The sequence below is a fragment of the Ictidomys tridecemlineatus genome, chromosome 5 (genome assembly GCF_052094955.1).
Source record: "Ictidomys tridecemlineatus isolate mIctTri1 chromosome 5, mIctTri1.hap1, whole genome shotgun sequence".
NCBI lineage: Eukaryota > Metazoa > Chordata > Mammalia > Rodentia > Sciuridae > Ictidomys > Ictidomys tridecemlineatus.
Window position 1 is genome coordinate 178,057,795 of NC_135481.1, and position 18,865 is coordinate 178,076,659.

General features: G+C 35.8%; 1 protein-coding gene across 1 annotated transcript in view; it reads right to left on the minus strand.

Annotated features, from left to right (window-relative positions):
• The window catches only part of Pigu (phosphatidylinositol glycan anchor biosynthesis class U), a 91,137-nt gene that overhangs the window by 23,784 nt on the left and 48,488 nt on the right, over positions 1-18,865 (minus strand). The window contains exon 8 of the mRNA XM_005329909.3: positions 1,545-1,699. Coding sequence (XP_005329966.2) covers positions 1,545-1,699 — 155 coding nt within the window. The remainder of the gene's footprint in view (positions 1-1,544; positions 1,700-18,865) is intronic.

An 18,865-nucleotide genomic window follows, 5' to 3' on the forward strand; every position in this document is an offset into this window, starting at 1 on the left:
AAAGATATTGTGTCCACCTATAACTAAAAACTAAATGTTAAAAAAAAAAAAAAGTAACAGAGTTGAAAGTGATCTCAATTCACAATTTAGAAAGGAAACAAAATGGGGACCAGAAAGGGAGAGACAGGCTTCTCTGACAGAAGCCTCTACCCAGGGTAAGACTTTGCCTCTTGTGGCAACTATATTTCCGTCTCTGTGAAATGAAGTAAAGAACAAGGGCAAGGAGGAAGGGAGGGGATATGTGAGCAGAAAAGATGGTGGAATGTGATGGACATCATTAGCCTATGTACATGTATGACTGCACATATGGTGTGATGCTACATTGTGTACAACCAGAGAAATGAAAAGTTGTGCTGTAATTGTGTACAATAATTCAAAATGCATTCTGCTGTCATATACACCTAGTTAAAATAAATTAGTAAAAAAACTCACCAGTTTTAACTGGGCAAAGTTTGTGACTTGTAGTTTTGTACCGGTGAACACAAAGATGCAAGGGGCCTGATAGAAGCCTTAATGAGCTATCTGTTGCCCTGATACTCTTTTAATCCATGTGAGCACACTATCACTGTGTATAGATAACTATTTGCCCTGATAAGCACAACATTTGCCTGAATAAAAAATTTTCTAAAAGTACAAAACAGAATCTGTGACCTAGCAGAAAGCCAGGCATCCAAGGAAGCGCTAAAAGTGAATAAGTCATTGTTATGCTCAGTCAGGATTTAACAAAAGGAGGAGAGTCCCAAATGGAAGTTCTACCACTCCAGATCCCTTCCCAACCCAAACAGATTTTTAAGTGTCCCTCACCCACAAGGCTATGAGCTCTTAAAGGCTTGAGCAGTGCCTGGCCCATCAGCACTCACACAGAGGGCATTTTCATGAATACACACTTGAGCAAGCCTGCAGTACTGCAAACCCATCTGGGTTTCCTCTGAAGGTCTCACACATAGCAGGTAGCTTTATGCTGAAACTATCATGGATCTTCTGGCAGTAGAAGAATATATCCAATCTTGCTTGAACCTAAGCCTCCCAGTTAGAGGCTAACAATTGCTGTGGATGTTTCTAGGGAGTGTTCTTTAATCCCATTAGAAAAAAGATGTGCTCTAGGGGCTAGGGATGTGGCTCAAGCGGTAGCGTGCTCGCCTGGCATGCGTGCAGCCCGGGTTCGATCCTCAGCACCACATACAAAAAAAAAAAAGATGTTGTATCTGCTGAAAACTAAAAAATAAATATTAAAAATTCTCTCTCAAAAAAAAAAAAAAAAAGATGTGCTCTAGAGCAGCAGTTCTAAAAATATGTTCCTGGATCATCAGTAGCAACGTCACCTGAAAACTTGGGAAATGCAAATTCTCAGTCCCTACCTGAGACCTACTAAATCAGGACCTCTGGGACTGGGCCAGCAATCTGGGTTAAACAAGCCCTGCAGAGACTCTGAGGCATCTTAAAGTTTGAGGACACCTGCTATAGATATTGCCTCAGTCTGATTTCAGGAGGAGCTATGAAAATAAAACTAACCTACTGAATTTTCTAATATGGTCTTTACTTACATGAAGCCATAGACCGCAGGGATGAAATCCCAGGAGCTGAGAAGGAAGAAGGAGAGGCAAACGATTACCACTAGGCTTCCCACATACATCATGGCATACTCCCAAGAGAAGATCCAGAAGGCTTTGCTCTTCACTTTCACAGGTATGTACTGCCGCTAGGAGAAAGGGCAGAACAGGACATTTAGGAATGCCAAGAAAAGAGAAGAAACTACCAGCCTAAACCTAAAGATCCCTTCTGCAAAACCATGCCATGATGCACAGGTTTACAATTTTACTGGGTCTTTAATTAAATAAGAAAGACATATACATTTAAAAGGTGTTGAGGGCTGGGGTTGTGACTCAGTGGTAGAGCTTTCGCTTAGCGTGTGCGAGGCCCTGGGTTCGATCCTCAGCACCACATAAAATAAATAAATAAAATAAAGGTATTGTGTCCAACAACAACTAAAAAACAAAGAAAAAAAATTCTTAAAAAAAAACAAAAGGTGTTGACACATCTGTAACCCCAGCAATTTGAGAGGCTGAGGCAGGAGGATCACAAGTTCAAGGCCAGTTTCAGCAACTTAGCAAAGCCCTAACTCAATAAATAAATAAATATAAAAGGAACTGAGAATGGCTCAGTGATAAAGCACCTCTGGGTTCAATCTCCAATACATAAAAATATATTGTTTATTATTATTATATTTTTAGTTATTATTAATAATAATTATTATAAAAAGGAATTAAGTGTGCATCTTCTGACCTGGGACCTAATAACACCATTCTAGGTGTGCATCCTGAAAATATGTTGCAAAAGATATAAATGAAAGAATATTCACTGTACCAGGAGTCCTTCAATGAACAAATAAATAGTGATAAAATGGCATATGATATATTATTTAGCAGGTTTAATGAAAAAGCCACATCTATATATATCAACATAGACAGATCTTAAAAACAGGAGGTTAATTATCACAGAAAGTCACCAAACAATGCTTGTAAAATGAAAACATAACTATTTTGAGATTATACTAAACAATACTATGTATTATTTTTAAAAATACAGGAACATATCTATAAAAGTTTAATAGAAGGACATATACCAAAGTCATTTAGCATTAGCCTCCCAGAAAGGAGAAAGGAAAACATGACTTTATCTTATAATATTTTATTAAATTTGTCAAAAGCAAATATGAGTTAAGCGCAGTGGTGCACACCTGCTATTCCAGCAACTCAGAAGGCTGAGGCAGCAGGACCACAAGTTCAAAGCCAGTCTCAGCAACTCAGTAAGGACCTAGGTAACTTAGCAAGACCCTGTCTCAAAATAAAAAAATTAATAAAGTTGGGGATGTAGCTCAGTGGTTAAATGCCTCGGCTCAATCTCTGTTACCCACCCCCCCAAAAAAAGGTAAAAAATTTAATATTTGTTTACTCCGGGTAGTAGGCATATGGCTTTATACTATTTTCTGTATTTTTTCCCTTCACTACAATTCTCCCCCACCCACCCCCCCCAAAAAAAAAGAAAAAGAAGAAACATAAAGAAAAAAATGGGAAAAGAAAGCACAAAATAGAAATTAATTCAAACATCAATCGATTCAAATGGACCAAACTGTAAGGAAAATCATATCGTAAAGGAAAGAAATCAGTTATACTGCTACATACTGTTTATAAGACAGAGACCTTAAAATATAAGACAGAAAAGTTCAAAACTAAAGGACTGAAAGAGAAATATTAGGTAAACAGTAACCAAAAAGGAAACTAGGATGTCTATTCTATTATCAGATAAAATAGACTTTAATGCAAAAATGTATTACAGAGATAAAGATGGCCTATAATAATAAAAGGTCAATTCATCAGAAAAATGTAGCAATTCTAAACTTGTATGTACCTAAAAATACATTTGTATTCATGGATGGGGCTGGGGTTGTAGCCCCGTGGTTGAGCGCTTGCCTCGCATGCGTGAAGCACTGAGTTCGATCCTCAGCACCAAATAAAATAAATAAATAAGCAAACAAACAAATAAACAAATAAAACATGGATATAAAAAAACTATTAATAGGGGCTGGGGATGTGGCTCAAGCGGTAGCGCGCTCGCCTGGCATGCATGTGACCCGGGTTCGATCCTCAGCACCACATACCAACAAAGATGTTGTGTCTGCCGAGAACTAGAAAATAAATATTAAAAAAAAAATTCTCTCTCTCTCTCTCTCTCATCTCTCACTCTCTCTTTAAAAAAAAAAACTATTAATAGGTACATAAAAGTTAAGAAAATACATGACAATTTTGTAACGAAGATAAAATAGTATGCTGAGGAAAAAGTAAAGCTTTAAAAATTTATTCTGGAATAGGGGCTAGAGTTGTGGCTCAGTGGTACAGCACTTGCCTAGCACATGCGAGGTCCTGGGTTTGATCCTCAGCAAAACATAATAAATAAATAAATAAATAAATAAATAAATAAATAAATAAATAAACAAACAAACAAACAAATAAATAAATAAATATATTGTGTCCAACTACGACTAAAAAATAAATATTTTTTAAAAATTTATTCTGCAATATAAGAAAGATTGAAAATACATTAAACACCAATTTTAAGATATTATACCAACAGAATAAACCCTTAAAGAAAAGACATTTTAAAGGTAAGATCAGAATTGGGTTAAACAGAAAACAGTTATAATATGAGGAATCAACAAAGCTAGTTCTTAGAAATGACTTTTGATTGATGTGACTCTCATAAGTCTGATATAAAAAGAAAAAGAGAAGAATAAACAAACAGTATTAGAAATGTAAAAGGGCACATAATTATAGAGATATCAGGGCCAAAAATAAAATACAAAAAAACCTTATGCCAGCCAGAAGCAGTGACATAAAGCTACTCAGGAGGCAGAGGAAGGAGTATGCAAGTTGGAGAACAACCTGGGCAACTTAGGGAAACACTGTCTCAAAATAAGAAACACAAAAGGCAGTAGTAAAGCACCCCTGGCTTCAATCCCTAGTGCTGCAAACAAAACCTTACACCAACATGTTTAAAAATGAGGTGAAATGGAAACATTTCATGGAAAAATATAAAAGATTCAATCCAAATGGCAATGTAGGGCTAAGGATATAACTCAGTGATAGAACAATTGCCTAGCATGCTGGAGGTCCTGGGTTTCATTCCCTGCATCACAGGAAGGGGGCAGGTGAAGATCAAAGATGATAACAAAATGTAATACAAGACCTTTGATTAAATCTTAAACCCCATTCCTTCCCCTCAAATCCTATAAAAGTCATATATGTAAATTAAAGAATTTGCATTTGGAAAGCATATGTTAGATGATGCTATTCTATCAAGGTTAAGCTTCTTGAAGGTGACAATAGTATTGTGGTCATGTAGAGAATACCCTATTCTTGTTATTGTTGAGTGGTGCTGGGGATTGAACCCAGGGTCTTATGTATAAGAGGCAAGCACTCCACCAACTGAGCTATATCCGCAGCCCCTGAGAATACCCTACTCTTTTAAGAGTTACTTGCTGAATTAGGATAGATGTTTTTTGTTTTTAGCTTCTCTGAAAATAATTCAGGGAGGGAGGGAAGAAAAGAGGAGAGGAAGGAAAGGGAATTTTATCTATCGATAATGTAGCAAAATGATAATTGAAGAATATTTTTGAAAAGATTAAAATTAGATAAAAATTAGGGAAAAAATCAACTCAATGGGCCAGGGTTGTGGTTCAGTGGTAGAGTGCTTGCCAAGCATGTGTGCGGTAATGGGTTCGATCCTGGCACCACAGAAAAAAATAAATATATAACAAAATAAAGGTATTGTGTCCATCTACAACCAAAAAAAAAAAAAATTAGCTCAAAAAGAAATAGAGACCAAGTGTGGTGGCGCATGCCTGTAACCCCAGCTACTCAGGAGGCTGAGCCAAGAGGATTGTAAATTTGAGGCTAGCCTACGCAACTTAGTGAGACCCTGTCTCAAAATAAAAAATAAAAGGGGCTGGGGCTGGGGTGTAGCTAAGTGATAAAGCATCCCTGGCTTCAATCTCTAATACTGAAGGAAGGAAGGAAGGAAGAAAGGAAGGAAGGAAGGGAGGGAGGGAGGGAGGGAGGAGGAAGATAGAAATTTCAAATGGACCTATAATCATTAAACAAGTTCAATTAGTAATAAGAAAATTTCCTATAAACAAAAGAGCAGACCCAGCCAGACTTATAGGCAAGTTCTACCAATATTGAAGAAGTGGATGATTCTAATCTTTCATTAATTCTTTCATAGCAGGTACTATAAACATGATATCAAAACTACTTACCAACACAAATGTAACAATGTCAAATGAAATTTATCTAATATAATTCAGTAAAACATGAAAAAGATCATGATAAACTCAGGTTATGGCCAGGATGGATATACTCTAAAAATGCAAGTTTAGTTCAACATAAGAAAAGTTACTTATTTTATAAGTAGTTACACACACACACACACATACAATTTTATAAAAAATATCTCAAACACCTTAAAGAAATTATACCTTGATGTATGTAGAAAAGTAACTAAATCCAATAAATACTCATAATAAAATACACAATAAAAGAATTCAGGGAAGTAACTGAATATAAAATTAACATATGAATAGCTTTTATATATATATAAATGTTAAACTATTAAAGGCAACAATTATACAGAAGATCACATATAAAACAAGGAAAATTAAAATTTATAACATAAGAAATGTACAAAGCTATACAAGAAAAATTTTAAAAATTTTAAATGTGCAAAGCTATACAAAAAAGTTTAAGCATTAGACCAAAACACTAAAGTAGGTTTGAACAATGGAAAGGTATCCTCTGATGATGTTCAGGATAATTCAATGCTATATAGATGTCAGTTATGCCTAAATTAATTTTTAAAAAGTCAATGCAATAATTCAATCCCTATCAAAATGTCAACATGCTATTTTATGTAGTCACACCAGACATTAAGGTTCATATGGAAAAACAAATATGTACAAAAACAGTTAAGAAAACATTGAGCTACATGTGGTGGCACATGCCTGTAATCCCTGAGACTCACTCAGGAGGCAGAGGCAGGAAGATTCAAGGCCAGCCCCAGTCAATTTAGTAGGACCCTGACTCAAAACAAAAATTTTAAAATATGACTGGGGATGATAAAGTGCCCCTGGGTTCAATCCCTTTTTCTTTCCCAGAAAGAAAATACTGATAAGGAAAAATTATGACCATCAGACATTTAAGTACTATGGGCTGGAGATACAGCTCAGTGGTAGAGTGCTTACCTAGTATGCTTCAATTCCCAGTCTCCCCCCCTCCCCCAGAAAAAAGGTACTATAAAACCTCTAGAATTAAAGCGTGTACCAGTGTATACAGTCTATTACTGGCACATTAATAGACAAATAGACTAACAGAATAAAATGGGTAGTCCAGCATTAGACCAAAACATATGGCAACTTGGTATAAGATGAAAGTAGTACATCACTGTGATACAGACTTTTTAATGATTGGTGCCAGGACAGCTACAAAACCATTGGAAAAGATAAAAATCAGACCAGCATCTCAGACCATTCACAAAATTAGATTTCAAATAGATTAAGAATCCAATTTTTTAAAAAATGAAACCATAAGTACTAGGGGAAAACATGGTGAATTCATTCTTAACATTCACCTATGGAAAAGTTCAGAACCCAACACTGATTAGATATAATTACATAAAAACAAGAAATATCAAATGACAAGTACACCATAAACAAAATTAAAATATGTCCTCACAAAACTTGTACATGAATGTTCATATCAACATTAAATCAAAATAGAAAGAAAAAACAAATGCCTATCAACTGGTGAATTGACAAATAAAATACAGCACGTTCATATTTGATTAAAAAAATAAGAAGGGCTGGGGATGTGACTCAAGTGGTAGTGTGCTCGCCTGGCATGTGTGAGGCCCTGGGTTTGATTCTCAGCACCACGTGAAAATAATACAAAGATATTGTGTCCACCTAAAACTAAAAAATAAATATTTTTAAAAAATAAGAAAAAGGAAGGAAGAAATAATACAGATGGAACATCTCTCATCTGAAAATCCAAAATCAGAAATGTTCTGAAATCTGAACATCAGATTTTTGGACTAGTGCTGCAAATATTCCAAAATCTGAAAAAATCTAAAATCTGAAAGATTTCTGGTCCCAACCAAGCATTTTGGATAAATTATATTCAACCTGTACATTATAAAGCTGGGAAAAACCTTGAAAACATCATACAAAATGAGAGAAGCTAGCCATAAAAGGGCACATATGATTCCATTTATGAGAAATGCCCTGAATAAGAACATCTATTAAAAAAAGAGTCTGGCTCAGTAGCACACACCTAGGATCGCAAATTCAAAGCCAGTTTTCAGCAATTTAGTGAGACCCTGAGCAACTCAGTGAGACCCTGTCTCTAAATAAAGTATAACAAAGGGGTGGGGATGTAGTTCAGTAGTTAAGCCCCAATGGGTTCAAGCCCCACTACAGAAAAAGAACACCTATAAAGACTAAAATGTAGAATCCTGCTTGCCTAGGGATAGGGGAGTGGGTGTTGTGAGAAAATAGAGAGTGACAGCTGATCAGTACTGGGCTTCTTTTTGATGATAAAAATATTCTGCAGTTGCTGAGTGTGGTGGCAAAAGTCTGTAATCCCATCAGCTTGGGAAGCTGAAGTAGGAGGATTGCAAGTTCAAAGCCAGCCTCAGCAAATGCTGAAGCCCCACATGGATGAAAAACTGAATTAGCCCCATTTAACTATGAAACATCAATCTGACAAAATATTCTAAGGCTAAAAAGAAATATCTATATGTGTTATAATCAAGTCAGTAAATGTATTTTTTAAATTTTCTTTTTAGTTGTAGATGAACACAATACCTTTATTTTATTTATTTATTTATTTATTTTTAATGGTGCTGAGGATCAAACCCAGCGTCTCATATATGCAAAGCAAGTGCACTACCCCTGAGCTACAACTGCTGCCCAAGTAAATGTATTTCTTATAGGGATATTTTTTCACATTCTGAAACTATGGGCATACGAGAATTAAACAAGCAAATTGAAGGTAACAAAAGTTGGGTTTCTCAATCGTAGAGATATAAGGTTTAAATGAGGAAAAGGGAGAGATTGAAGTAAGCCTTGTGGTGTTGGACTTTTAAGCATAAGCAGGAAGATAAAAAACCATAAAGGTTGGGTGGTATACATACAGATACTTCACAGCTCAGTCTGCTAAGTGAGCCCAAGCACAATGATATTCTAGTAATAATAAGCACACCAATGCCCAGATCTTGGTTTCTTTTTTTAAAAAATTTCCTTCCCTTTCTTTTTTTCTTTCATTTTTTTTTTGGGGGGGGAGTGCATGCAATATCCCCCCGCACCAGGAAGGCTCTATCACTGTGAGTTACATCCACAGACCTTTTTATCTTTTTGAGACAGGGTCTCCCTAAATTGTCTAAGTTGGTCTCAAACTTGTGATTCTTGTGTCTCAGTCTCTCAAGTTGCTGGGGTTACAGGTATGTAACACTGTGACTGATTCTAGACCTTGATTTCTCAACAGCATTCTCCAATAAAAGAAACCAGGAATCTTTGGAGAAGTAAATCATTTCAGAGCCGAGACAGAGAAAATGAGACAATACAAATGAACCTAGAACATTTTGTGATAGCAGAAATGAAACACTTAAAACTAGATGGGGGAGAGCTGAATATGGTAGCAGCATACCTGACGCAGTGGCGCATGCCCATAATCTCAACTATTCAGAGGCTGACGTTGGAGAATTGAGTTTTGAGGCCAGCCCAGGCAATACAGAGACTCTCAAAAGCAATACAAATTTAAATTTTAGAAAATACAGAAAGGGCTGGGAATATAGATCAGTTGATAAGTGCTTGCCTAGCATGCACAAGGCCCTGGGTTCAATCCCTAGCACCCCCTCCAAAAAAAAAAACCAACCACAGAAAAGTATGGCATAACTGTTTCAAAAGACTATTAGCTAACAGAAAGAATCTAAATAAACATGTAAAGGTTGGAGTATGGCTCAGTGGTAGGGTGCTTGCCTGGCATGTCTGAGACCTTGGTTTCCCTAGCACAACAATAATAATAAAACTTAACAAAAAAAAAAAAAAATAGATGGAGGCTTGTTAAAAGAACACTTGAGAGCCGAGGTTGTGGCTCAGTGATAGAAGCACCTAATGGTCAAATCTGGAAAAAATTTGAGTAACAAGCTAATGATAGTATCAGATATTTATATTTTTTAGTCAAATTCACATAACATATATTCAACCATATTAAAATATATAATTCATTTACATTTAGTACATTCAGAATGTTTTACAAGTACCATCTCTCTCTAGCTTCATATCTTTTTATCACTCAAGAAAGAATATCCAGTGTCCATTAATTATCCGATATTCCTCCGTCTCCAACTCTCTGGCAGCCACTGATTTGTTTTCTTTCTCTATGGATATGCCTATTCTGGGTATTTCACACAAAAGGAATCACATAATACGTGACCTTTAGTGTCTGGCTTTTTGCACCTAATTTTTTTTTTTTTTAAAGAGAGAGAGAGAGAGAGAGAGAGAGAGAGAGAATTTTAACATTTATTTATTTTTTCTTAGTTCTCGGCGGACACAACATCTTCGTTTGTATGTGGTGCTGAGGATTGAACCCGGGCCGCACGCATGCTAGGCCAGCGCGCTACCGCTTGAGCCACATCCCCAGCCCTGCACCTAATGTTTTTGAGGCTCGTTCAAGTTGTAGCATATTATCTGTACTTAATTCTTTTTGGTGGTTGAGTAATATTCCATTATAAGGATATACTACAATTTGTTTCTCCATTTATCAGTTGATGATCATTTGGGTTGTTTCTACCTCTTGGCTACTGTAAATAGTACTGCTATGACCATTTTAACAGGTGTTTGTTTATGTACCTTTCAGTTCTGTTGGGTGTATAGGAGTGGAATTACTGAGCCATAACAGTAATTTTATGCTTAACTCTTCAAGTAACTGCCAAAACTGTTTTCCACAGTGGCTATACCATTTTACATTCTCACCAGCAATGTAAGAGAGTTCTATTGTTCTTACTACTGTTATCCTACTGGTATTCCATTGTGGATTGGATTCACACATCCTTAATAAACAATGATGTTGACCATTTTTTCATATACTTTTTTTTTTTTTCGGTGCTGGGGATCAAACCCAGGACTTTGTGCATACTAAGCAAGTGATCTACCACTAAGCTATATCCCCAGTTTCATGTGCTTATTGACCATCTATATAATCTTCTTTGGAAAAATCTCTATTTGGGCCCTTTTGACTTTTTTCTTTCTTTTCAGTGAAGATAATCAAACTGATGCACGACCTGCAAGTGCTTTACCACTGTGCTACAAGCCCCACCCCTTGACCGTTTTTTAATTTTGTTGTCCTTTGTGGTTCAAATTTAAAAGTTCTTTACATTCTCTGATACTCATCCCTTATTAAACATGATCTGACAATATTTGGGTTTTCTCTTTCTTAATGGTGTTCCCTAGTGTTCAGACATTTTAAATTTTCATGGAGTTCAATTAAACTTTTTTTTTCTTTTCTTGCTCTTGCTTTGATTTGATGCAAATCTAAGAATGCACTACCCATTTTCTCCTAACAGTTTTAGCTTCTATGTTTAAGTTATAAATCCATTTTGAATTAATTTTTGACCATGGGGAGTGAGGTAGGAATCCAACTTCATTCTTTCATGTAGTTATTCAGTTGTCCCAAAATCATTTGTCCCAAAATCTCAACTATTCAGAGGCTGACACAGGAGAATTGAGTTTTGAGGCCAGCCTGGGCAATACAGAGACTCTCAAAAACAATACAAATTTAAATTTTAAAAAATACAGAAAGGACTGGGAATATAGATCAGTTGTAAGTGCTGTTCTTTTTCAGTACTGGGGATTGAATCCAGGGGTACTCTACTACTAAACCACACCTCCAGCCCCCCCCCTTTTTCTGTACCAAGGATTGAACCCAGTAGTGTTTAACTACTGAGTGACATTCCTAGCCCTTTTTTGTATTTTATTTAGAGACAGGGTCTCACTGAGTTTTAAGACCTTGCTAAGTTGCTGAAGCTCACTTTGAACTTGTGATTCTCCTGCCTCAGTCTCCTGAGCCACTGGGATTATAGGCATGTGCCACCATACCCAGCTCCAGCCCTTTTTATTGTTTATTTTGAGACAGGATTCTCGATAAATTGTCCAGGCTGGCCTCCAACTTGCAATCGTCCTGCCTCAGCCTCCCAAGTCAATGGGATTACAGGCACGTGTGATCACACCTAGCTGAGATTATTCTTTCTTCTTGAATGGTCTTGGTACTCTTGTCAAAAATCACTTGGCCAGTGTATTGGATTTCAACTCATAAAATTAAATTCATATTTATGAGTTCATACTAATAAAAAATAATCAAATAAATAAATCAAGGAGAAGATGTAACAGTTCTTCCTCAATTCGAATTCTAAGTAATAAGTGGAAAAATAAGGAGGAAACAGAATCAACCCTGGGTAATAATTACTTCAGATATGATGTACTGAAGGATGCAAAAGTGAAAATCTGAAGAGAAACAGACTTGTATAATCTCAAAGTATCTTCCTCAAGACACTAACTACAAAAGAGAAGACTTTAAAAAAAAATTTATATAGTAGAGAATGCTGGTAGACACAAACTTAACCATGAGATGAAGATAAAATACCATTAGGGTTAGAGTTAGAATAAGAGCAACATCATGAATAACATGCATTTCTGCCAAAAATGCATAATTTTAGTCTAATCATGAGAAAATAAAAGAATCTAATTTAAAATACATTCAACAAAAATAACTTCAAAAGTCCTGAATGAGAAAACTGCGGAACTTCCTTGGAGAAAACCAAGGAGATACAACAACTAAATACAATGTGAGATTCTGGACATGATCCTGAAATGAAAAAAAACTTCCTTAATGGAAAAGTGTACAATTCTATTACTGGAGGCATAGTGGCAAAGCACTTACCTAACAAATGCATGACCCTATGTTCAATCTCCAGCCCCACATCGAAAAAAGGAAAAGAAAAATACAAAATTCTAGTAAGGTCTATAGTTTACTTAATGATATTATGTGTTAATTTTTTGTTCTTGATAACTGTACTCAGTTATAAAAAAACATTAACATTAGAAGAAGCGGGGTGAGGGATATAGGGAAACTATTTTTGCAATGTTTCTGTAAGTCTAAAATTAATTTAAAATAAAACTTTTTTTAAAAAATGGAGATAAAACCATTTGTTACAGGGTTGGCTAAAAATTAATTTTAAAAATTAGAGAGTTCTATAGGGCTTAGTATGGAAGACTGCTCTCTGCCTCTAATCTTCATTAAATCAAGCTTGTTAAAAGTAATGTTCAAATAGTCTATATAAGTTATTTATTTTTGGTACTTAATCTAATTACTTTAATGGATATGCTAAAACTCCATCGTGTTGATTTTTCTTCTACCTATCTCCATCTGTGTTTTCTCTATTTTAAAGATATTTTGGGGGCTGGGGATGTGGCTCAAGTGGTAGCATGCTCGCCTGGCATGCGTGTGGCCTGGGCTCGATCCTCAGCACCACACACAAACAAAGATGTTATGTCTGCCGAAAACTAAAAAAAAAAAAAAAAAATTAAAAATTCTCTCTCTCTCTCTCTCTCTCTCTCAAAAAAAAAAAAAAAAAGATATTTTGGGGGGATGGGGTTGTAGCTCAGTGGCAGAGGGCTTGCCTAGAAGGTGTAAGGCACATCCTCATAATCCTCAGAAACACATAACAACATATACATAAAATAAAGGTATTGTGTCCATCTACAACTAAAAAGAAATCTTGGGGTTGGGGTTGTAGTTTGGTGGTAAAGTATGTAATTAGCATGTACAAGGCCCTGAGTTTGTCCCCAGAACCACGTTAAGGGGAAAAAAAAAAAAAAATCCTTAAGAAGAAAAAAACTTGGCTGGGGATGTGGCTCAAGCGGTAGCGCGCTCGCCTGGCATGCGTGCGGCCCGGGTTCGATCCTCAGCAACACATACCAACAAAGATGTTGTGTCCGCCAAGAACTAAAAAATAAAAAAAATTAAAAAAAAAAAAAGAAGAAAAAAAAATCTTACTAGTCAAACTAAGTTTGAATTCTCAAAATAAACATTAACAACAAGCAGAACTTCATAAAAAGATATCACTATACACCCAGAAGAATAGCTAATATTGAAAAGACTGACACTCCCTTGTGTTGGTGAAGGTTGCAACTAGACTCACATTTGGCTAGTGGGGGTATAAAATGACACATTTTGGAAAAAAAAAAAAAGTCTAGTAGTTTCCAGTAAAACTAAATATATACTTGCTCAATGTCCCAGCAGTTGTATTCCTAGGTATTACCCAGGAGAAATGAAAACTTAAGTCCACAAAAAGATTTGTACAAAAATGTTCATACAGCTTCTTTCATAACAGACGAAAATAGGCCAAGTTTCCATTAGGAGGAAAATTAATAAATAAAATGTAGTGTATATATACATATACACAAAAAGCATCCAGCAAGAAAAAATAATGCATGCAAAAACATAGGTTCATCTCAGAAACAAGCTGGCTGGAAAAAAAAACTTTATCCAAGTGTCATATTTTATTTCATTTATATAAAGTTCTAGAGCAGGCAAAACTAGTATATAGCTCAAAATTTTTTTTCACAACAGTTGCCCCTTAAGTATAGGGGTAGGAACTAATTGGGAAGGGGCTTGAGGGAACTTTCTATATCTTGATAGGAATCTGGGATACATAAAGGTATGCACTTGTCAAAACTCTGTGAACATACATTTAAGATTTGTGCACTTCATGGTATGTATATTTAACTTCAAGTTAAAAAAGTTTATAAATACACAGTGAACTCTAGTTGATGCTTATGTTGAACTATTTAGGGGGACATGTATGATATGTATGATATCTTCAATTTTGAAATACATCAAACATAACATTAACTGATGAACAGGTGAGTATGTGATAAAGCAAGCATACTAAATTATTAATGGTACAATGTTGGGAGGTAGATATAATAAAGGTTCATATTTGTTCTCTTTGGAATGTTTCATTATTAGATGTTGGTGAGAAAATTTAAAAATCAATATATTGTTAAGTGATCCACATAATGGTAAACTCTTAAGTACAGCACAAAAATCATGATGGTCATAACCTCTGAGGTAGAAAGAATGATTATAATGTGGAAAAGGAATCTAAGGGGCTTCAAAAGTATGACAAATGCTCTATTTCTTAAGAAGGATAGTATAAACACAGGTATTTATTATTCTTTAAATTATATGAAGAATTTACATACACAAACACATACACATATATGTAAAATTATTATTATGAGGCAAAAAAAGATTTTAAAAATGAAGAAGAATATTCAGGCCAGTTGAACCACCAGTGATCAAATGGGTCCTGATGTGTGAAGGAACATACTGGAAGAATAGAGAAAGCCGTTGTGATCTGAGGTATAAGGGGGGAGGGGTTCAAGAGGAGCCTAGATAGGGTGCAAGTTAAATCATGCCTATGCTTTGGTCATGTACAATTCATAGGTTCTTTTCTCTCTCTCTCTCTCTCTCTCTCTCTCTCTCTGGTGATATTGGGAATTAAACCCAAGGTCTCACATATACTAGGCAAGCATTCCACCACTGAGCTACATCCACAGTGTCCTTTTTATTTGTTTTGAGACAGGTCTCCCTAAATTACCCAGGCTGGACTTGAACTTATGATCCTCCTGCCTCAGGCTCCCAGAGTTGCTGAGATTACAGATGTGCACAACCATGCCTGACCAACTCAAAGGTTCTTTATCAGTTATCTTGAAAAAAAGCTTTTTGCTTTGGCAGGTATGGTATGGGAGATTGAACTCAGGGCCTTCAGCATTCTAGGCATATGTTCTACCACTGAGCTGTGCCGCCAATCCTTGGAAAAAAGTTCTGTTGCCCTTAGTTTCACATTAGGTAACAAGAAATTCTTCTAACCAAAGGTGAGACAAAGGAGCATTTAGGAATTAGGCCTCAGGCAACATCTCTAAGGGAATTCACAGGATTTCCTAGATTGTCAGCCCCTCTTTATGCAAGTGTAGAAAGTTTCTGTAGGGGCTTGGGGTGTAGCTAAATGGTAGAGTATACCCTTGGCAAGTGCAAGGTCCTGGGTTCAATCAAAAGAGAAAGAGAGATGGAAGGAGGAACAAAAGACAGAGAATCTAGGGCAGGGTTTGTGGCTCAGTGGTGGAGACTTACCTAGCAATATGTGAGGCACTGGGTTCAATCCTTAGCACCACATAAAAATAAATAAATAAAATAAAGGTACTGTGTCCATCTACAACTAAATAAATATGTATGTATATGTATATATAAAATATATACATACATATTTTTAAAAAGATAATCTAAAATATTTCAACCAATTTACTTCCTTTGAGTACTTTAATTTAAAAAATGAGAACCTTTTGGGCTGGGGTTGTGGTTCAAGTGGTAGAGTGTTTGTCCAGCCTGTGTGAGGCAATGGGTTCAATCCCCAGCACCACATAAAAAAAAAAATAAAGATATTGTATCCACCTAAAACTAAAAAAAATATATAAAAAAGAGCACCTTTTGAATATTTTAATCTCACCAATGAGCACCTTCTAATGTTCATTTTGCTAATTAGTATGATATCCATCTTACCAATAAAAAATCCAATCCAATTCTGACATTCACTATGCAAATTAGCAAAGGTGATGTTTTTAGCTTTTGGTACTAGAGATTGAACCCAGGGGTGCTTTACCACTGAGTTACACCCTAGCCTTTTAATTTTGAGACAGGGTCTCACTAAGTTGCTTAGGGACTCAGTAAATTTCTGAGGCTGGTCTCAAACTTGCAATCCTCCTGCCTCAGTCTCCTGAGAGTCACTGGGATTACTGGCATGTACTATCACACCCAGCTTGAATTTTAGATACTATAACACCATGATAAAAAGTGAAAAATTTTAAGCTGAAGATAGCATTACTGTTAACAGAGGTTAGGGAAAAGGAACCTGATCTTCCCTATGGCTCCTTAATAAGCTTCCATACACATAGTTCTACTCTTATCTCTCTTTAAAACTGTGCTGTCCCTAAGCCACATATAGCTATTTAAATTAACGGGAAATTAATTAAACTTAACAATTCAATTCCTCAGGTTCCTAGTACATTTCAAGTGTTCAATGGCCACCTGTGGCTTGTGACTACTGACAATGCAAGACATAGAATGCTTCAGTCATCACAAAAAGTTCTATTGGACGATACTACTCTAAAGGAATGAAGTTTCATGAGAATTATACATATCTGGGAATGGGAAATAACAATGAAGAGATATCCATACATAAATTTGAAAATTTGAAGAAAACACTCAGGTTCTGAGTTCATTTGATCATTTTTGATCTCTTCTCCCTGAATAATACTGCCATTCAGAAAAGAAGAAAGGAAGGAAACCATAAACCAGGAAATCGGGAAAAGAACCTCAAAAATAAAGTTTTATCTCCTACTCCTCCCTGCTGATAGCATTTAACAAGAAATAAGCCAGGAAGTAGAAAAAGATGGTCTTGAAGAACCAAGTAGACTATTAAAAGCCACTCTCTTAGGGGAGCCCTAAACACATACCCAGGAGTTGAGGATTTACTCTGCAAATCTTGTTAGCAGCCCCCAAGTTTCAGTTTGCTTCTCTGCTCCAAGTGATTGATTCAAGCTAATGTGTTACTGTTGATGTCTGAGTAGAAAATGATTCTTTTTTCTTGTGCTTAAAATGTATTTCAGGTATCACTTTGTTTTAAGACATGGTCTTAGATTTGCCTTGAGGAATAGAGTCCTGAAATGATAGAGTATTTACTGGGTCTATTTATAAAAATCGAGGCTGCACTTAATCTTTCAGGACTACTCATGTTACACAGTGAGGCATACCTGGAATTCTTAAAAAAGAAACTTCAGCAATCCTTTGATAGCTTGCTGTTTATAAACCCTGCAGCCAACTTTAACCTAGGGGATCACACTGAAAATTTCCCAGTGGACAGGTGAACCTTCTTTTTTAATTTACAGCTACTCCTGCCCATGTCTCCCCCTACCCTTCTTATAAGTCTCCTTTTTGGCTACACAGCAAATACTGACTTAAAATGTGTATATAAAAGTAAATGTACATAAGAAATGCTAGAAAAATGATACCTTATATTTTTTATTTATTTATTTTTTGTGGTGCTGGGGATCAAACCCAAGATCAAGCATGCTAGACAACCCCTCTCCTACTAAAACACATCTTCAGCCCAACCTAAATCAACTTTTAACTGTTTTATTATAAAACTGCACAAAGTAAAAGAAATCTAGGTGACTGATTATTAAGCAAATGTCCTTGTAGCCATGACCCAGCTCAAAAAAACTTTCTATCCATTCCCCAAGGTCTTCCATGCTCCCAGACCCAACCAGAATCCACTATTCCTTCCAAAGTGATGATGAACCTGGTTTTTACAGTAATTACTTCCTTGTATTACTTTATGTTTTTTCACTTACCTATGCATCCCTTCACACTATATTTAGATTTTTTAAAAAAATAATACAATTTTTAAGTCTCTTTTTAAATTTACAGCTACTCCTGCCCATGTCTCCCCTCACCCTTCTTATAAGCCACCTGTTCAAGAACCCAGGGAATTTTACCTACAGAACTCCACACAATCTGGTTTTTCCAACTATACACTTTTTCTTCAACATTTCTTGGAAACTGCAGCTGGTTGCAGAGGCTTGATCAGTTTTGGATTTGATCCCTTTGGCAAAACTTTGCTGGTAGTATATTCTCTTGAGAGGAGGCATAATTTGTGTTTGTTTTTGCAGTACTGGGGACCAAACCCTAGGGCTTACACATGTTAGGCAACTACTGAACCCTTAAAATTAACCCTTAAATCACATCCTCAGACTAATTTTTGGTTTTTATGTCAGTTGTTATTCATGCTTAATGCCTAGACCAATAGGGGTTGCAATATGATGTTATCCTATCACTTTGTCTTCATTTGTAAGTTAGAATAATTTTATAAAGATGTTTCCCCTCATCCACTATATGGTACCTACTAGTATAAGAAAGGTAAGACATGTACTTATTTTTTTCCTTTATCTAGTTTTCAAAATAATAAATTGGTTTCCTGTGAATTCTCCTAACTTAAGCAATTAGGTTTCCTTTTGGTATCATTATGAATCTCTTGATTTAAGTATATTTATAAGTTTTAATCTACTGTAAATCTTATCCTATTGAAACTCAAATTATCCACCTTTAGTCACTGGGAACTTCAAGTCATTCTGAGTCCT